The 5289-nt window shown below is 41.9% G+C and overlaps 1 protein-coding gene across 3 annotated transcripts; it reads left to right on the top strand.

Annotated features, from left to right (window-relative positions):
• Nucleotides 1-267: 267 nt before the first annotated feature.
• On the top strand, nucleotides 268-5019 carry LOC112293208 (uncharacterized). 3 transcript variants are annotated; one of them, XM_024542389.3, is made up of 10 exons: nucleotides 268-581; nucleotides 903-1010; nucleotides 1418-1519; nucleotides 1980-2456; nucleotides 2584-2708; nucleotides 2864-3100; nucleotides 3208-3415; nucleotides 3582-3678; nucleotides 3864-4033; nucleotides 4277-5019. In XM_024542389.3, the coding sequence occupies exons 2-10, from the start codon at nucleotides 924-926 to the stop codon at nucleotides 4559-4561; spliced, it is 1788 nt and encodes a 595-aa protein (XP_024398157.1). In that variant the 5' UTR covers nucleotides 268-581; nucleotides 903-923; the 3' UTR covers nucleotides 4562-5019. The 3 variants fall into 3 exon arrangements, with proteins under 3 accessions (XP_024398157.1, XP_024398156.1, XP_024398158.1); XM_024542388.3 differs by having other exon boundaries at nucleotides 375-653; XM_024542390.3 differs by having other exon boundaries at nucleotides 489-643.
• The last annotated feature ends 270 nt before the right edge of the window (nucleotides 5020-5289 follow it).

Raw genomic sequence — 5289 nt, 5'->3', positions numbered from 1 at the left:
TAAGCTGAATGCAACATACTAATTGCACCCTCTACTAATTGCAACACATCATAATTCTCAAATACATCCATAAGTTATCATCCACACCTCATCCAACTTCCCAAATGGACACATTCATCGCATAAAATAATGCGCATAATTAAGGAAAATCACAAAGGTCGTGTTCACACCGCCGCTTCGTATTGCTCGGTCGAACTGCGCCACTTGGTTTTTGCGTTGCGACGATGGATGTTGCCGATCGCAATAGCAGGGCTGGCTATGGCGGATTGGCCATAGCGAGCAACAGACCGCCATAGCCAGTAAAGCTCCCTTCAGCATGGACAGCACGTGTGCCGCACCGGCCCTTCCACACTCTGCGCTGAATAACGCCCTGACTCTGCCTTCGCTTTATTCCGATCCGTCGGTTTCAGCTGACGAGGAGGTCTATCATGAAGCCGGACATGGACTCCTGGCTTGCTTGTGGCAGGGCGCGCATACAAGTTCCGGTTTCCACAGCTTGGAGACTGCGTGGAATCATCGGCCACGGCATAGCATACAAGTGGATGCGGCGCTTTCCTCGTGGCGTGGTTTGGTCACCGCTGGTACTTCATCTGATTGCATGGACGCGTGCAAGCACATCATGGTCGCTTACTCTGGTTGATTTGTACGTGGAGGTTGGTCACATGTGAATTAATCAAGCAGCAGAGCGAGTCGTTAGTGTTTGTGCATTTTCTTTGTTGTTCCAATTTTGGCTCATACTCCTGAGTACATTTTGGTGAATGTCATACAAGAAGCTTACAAGTACACAGTCGGCTTCGTATGAATAGCCTTTCTTTCTCTGTTTGTAAGTGTAGGCTCAATATATGAGTGTTCAAATACTATACTTCCCCGTGATTCCTTTGGGATTTTCTTGTTGTCTTCAGGTTCTTTCGAAGTGACTCAGGATGCTAGCTTCTATGGCGTCCTCGTTGTGTGTGAGGTTTGATGCGCTCAACCAGCTTGCTTTACGCGGCAATAGCTACAGCTCTCTGGTACGTCGCCAATTGCTATTGAATTACACGAATTAACGGCTGTATTTAGTGCTTCGTGATATTTTAAATGTCATTGGTTCAGGTCATGAAACTGTATTCTATGAGATCTAATTTCCTATAATTGGAGTTAGTGAAGCGTGAATTTTAAATTTGGAATTCTTGGTCTACCTCGAACATAGCTGAACAACGTGTAGTATTAGTGCTCCCACATGGTCAAGACGTCGCACCTATTAGTTTGATCAATGACTCAACACTTTTGGTGATGTCAGGGTCACACGTATTTCCTAAGTTTGTATTTGTGCTTACGTAGATCAACATAACACCATACTATTGACCTCTGATTGCACACATTTTGTTATTGCATGATGCGGGATTTATTAAAACACGTGTATGGTATCATTTGTTAGATTTCACAAGAGGTTTCTAAATGCGGATCGCTGGAGCCTAGCACACTCAGCAAAGTTCATCTTACAAATCGTCATGAAGTGCCTGGGAGCAGACGGTTTGCTGTAAGTCATTCTTTAAACCTCTTGTATGTTGCAAAGCATTTCTGTGATATCTCGTGGCAATCTCCGGCACTAGACTGTACGATGCATGTGATTACATCGGTCTGCAAACACAGAAAATTAATCTTGTGTTTACATTGAACACTAGAAAAATAAGTATTGTGAATTTCGATTCATGATTATTTCACTTGAAGTGATCATGTCACTATACTACTACTCTCCTCCTATCTTGCTCATTCTGCGCTTTTTCACGGCTAAAACTGAGGTCCTTGGAGCACGATTGATAACTTTCTGCTGGATTCCACGGGACAGCCTTCAATCGATCTGCTGCAATAGCAAGAACTAATTTTATAATGGAGAAGCTAAATAAATTGTGAGTTTAATTTGTGTCCTAAATACTGCTCACGTAAATTTGAAGGTTGATGAATTTAACTAATATTGCGGAATCATCTATCAAATGCAGAGAACCATGGCCAGCAGTGTTCGTTCAGTTGTGGAAGTTGCAGACAAGGCAGTCGTTCCAGGTCTCCGTGAAACTGTATGGCATCAGCAAGATCAGAAAGTCACCTATCCAAAGCTGGAGAAGGATGCCAGTGCTGATGTGATCGTTGTTGGGACTGGCATTTCTGGTCTTAGCATTGCTTACAATTTGCTTAAGGCAGGCAAGAGCGTCATAGTAGTCGAATCCCGAGTAGTTGGTGCCGGCCAGACTGGCAGGTCGACGGCGCACATCATGCCGTGGTTCGATGACTATTATCATTTGGTGGAGAAAGTGCATGGCTTCGAGAATTCCAAAAAAGTGGCGGATAGTTACCAAAATGCCATTTCCTGGATTGAGCAGACTGTGAACGAGGAAAAAATTGACTGTGATTTTTCCCGTGTTGATGGATACCTTTTTCCACACGATGATTCTACAAGAGCTCACTCTAGACTCCAGAAGGTTTGTAGATTATTTCACGTCTTATGTCTCATTTCAGCAGTTAGAAAACGGTGTAAGAAACCGAGTTTGTTTATTTTTCTCATCTGGTTGGTCACTTCATTAATGGCCTGCAAGATATGATTTACAGGAATTTGAAGCTTGCCAAAAGCTTGGTCTCAATGTTGAGATGGTAGATCTAGGAAGTGATCCTTCCAGTGGAAGCATCAGTACTGCATTGAGATTTCCTAATGCTGGGCAATTTAATCCTATAAAGTAAGTTCTGTTTTAATAGCTCTATGTTTAGTTCTTCGTCGTACCTTTCCTGAGGTTCCCTACAAGACCGCATCTTCTGGAATTCGTGATGCTTGCCAACTAGCGCGTTAGTGAAGTGAGTTACAGTTGATTGATAATCGATATTGGGCGACCAGGTACTTGAATGGACTTGCTAAAGCCGTGGCCTCGAAAGGAGGAAGAATATATGAGACAACAAAGGTACGTAAGATTGATAACGACAATGTGACTACTACGGATGGTATAACAGTAAAAGGAGGGGCTGTGGTTATGGCCACATACACACCACTTCACAGAGATCAGCTCATTCACACGTTTCAACAACCGGAGTACTTCTACGCTATTGGCCTCAAGCTGCCCAAAGGATCTGTTAAGTAAGTGAAATTACATAGTTCATGATTTAGAGATTTGCAAATCATAGGAATGTCATGATATATGAAGAAATCGATCAAGTTGATAATACGTAAACTGTTGTGAACAGAAAATCGCAATGGTGGGATACAGCTACACCATATCACAATGTACGGATTGAGGAGAGGGAAGATTATGACATCTTAGTCGTTGGTGGAGAGGATCACAATTCAGGTATGAAATTGGAGGATTACCAGGATGCCCACAGCAACCTCGAGAAATGGGCGAAGAAGCGTTGGACATCTGCTGGTGAAGTGCTGTACAAATGGACCGGCCAGGCAAGCATCTCATATCTCAGAGTCGACATAAACTTGAACACTAAAAACGGCAAAGAGATTGATTATCTCAGAGGCTGTATCAAGAGAATCTATGAATAGGGAATAGTAACGAACTCACTAACGTGCACATGAATTGACGTCATTGAGTATGGTGTTAAATATGCAGGTTTACAAGCCTGTGGATTATGTACATTTGATCGGGCCTGATCCATTGGCCAACACAACTGGAGGTGTACTTGCTTACGACCAACTTGTCGCTACAGGTATATCGTGTTCTCATTTTTTTCTACTGATTATATTTGTTCATGGTTTACGTTGAAGTGAATTATTAGGAATATGCTTCATAAACATTAGGTATCCTAGTGTCATTTGCGATAATATTCCAATGTTGTCCCCTGAGGATTTCACAAGCTCGAGCGTTGCTTACAACACGTGCTGAAAAATGCAGGTGATAGTGGACAAGCGATGACGTCTGGGACTATAGCTGGACTTTTAATCACTGACTTGATAACTGGAAAGCCCAACCCATTCGCTGATCTCTATAGCCCAAAGAGAGGACCGAAACCTTCATCTGAAACCGCCTCTGGCACAGGAGTGCGAATTTGGAACACGATTGAGGTCCATCTTCTCACATCTCTCTCATTTAGATAAAAGTCAGAAATCTGAAACTCGTCACTCTTGATTAAAACAAATACTCCCCAGATCTGCAAGTAACTTCTAAGATAGGTTTGAAAATATTTGCAGAGCAAAACACAAAAAGGTTCCAACATAAGGATGGTCAATTTTCTTACACATAAAAACGACCAAAACTTCTGAAGAATTTGGAAATTTATCAACTCGAGCTCGTTCTTTGTGGTGCAGGGTATCACAGACCTGTTGCCAATTGCAGGTGCAGATAATGTGGAGATCAGAGATCTTGCACCTTGTGCTGGATGTGTCATTCAGGATGGCAAGAGCAAAGTGGCTGTTTACAAAGATGAGGATGGTGTGCACAAGTACTCAGCCGTTTGCCCACATTTGGGATGTGTTGTGAAATGGAACCCAATTGACGGTGCCTTCAACTGCCCCTGCCACGGCTCTATCTTTGATCACCACGGAACCGTAATAAATGGCCCGGCAAATGTTGACCTTCAACCCATAGATTGAGTGGATTCACAGTGTACATTATTGAGGTACACATGCCTTGTCTCACCTACACATTTCAGATCTAAAAGTGAGTTCATTCCCACAGATGGTAATTTACCGCTATCTTTAACTGGTAGTCGCACAGCCATCCAACTCATCTGTAAAGAGAGTAAATGGTGAGATTCAGGAGTACTGCCGTTGTATAATTTTGTTACAGCAGCATAATCTGTGAGGATGCAATTTGTGGAATTTGCAACTTCTTGAATCTCACCATTTACTCTCTTTACAGATGTAAAGAAATTTAAACCGTTTACTCATCTTGTTGAAGTTTCTTTTGCGGACTTTAATATTCTGTACCAGTAAGTAATATTTCTTTGCATGTAGCTGCCATGCCCGTCTGCCTAATTTTCCAATGTAGTTTCTCCTTCAGTGACTATAATGTCTAAAGGTATCAGTTCCACTGATTTTATTTCCCAAAATGTGATTTGAGGTAAATTGATTTAAATGTCCTAGAATCTTGATTAAAGTGCCTCAAGTTACCTATTGAGCAACAAATTGTTTTTGATTCTCATTCCACCCAACAAGAATACAGTCCAATCAAATGGTGGCGAAGATCACTGAATAATTGCTATTGGAAATATCTCAATGGTTATAAATTTAGAAAAAACGTGACAATAATATGGGAAGGTGTGTCTATTTTTCTTGATCTTGTGAATTACTTACTATTTGTTAGTTATATTGCTGAAAAC

This window comes from Physcomitrium patens, chromosome 16 (assembly GCF_059467195.1).
Source record: "Physcomitrium patens ecotype Gransden chromosome 16, ASM5946719v1, whole genome shotgun sequence".
NCBI lineage: Eukaryota > Viridiplantae > Streptophyta > Bryopsida > Funariales > Funariaceae > Physcomitrium > Physcomitrium patens.
This window is presented reverse-complemented; position numbering and strand designations above follow the sequence as displayed.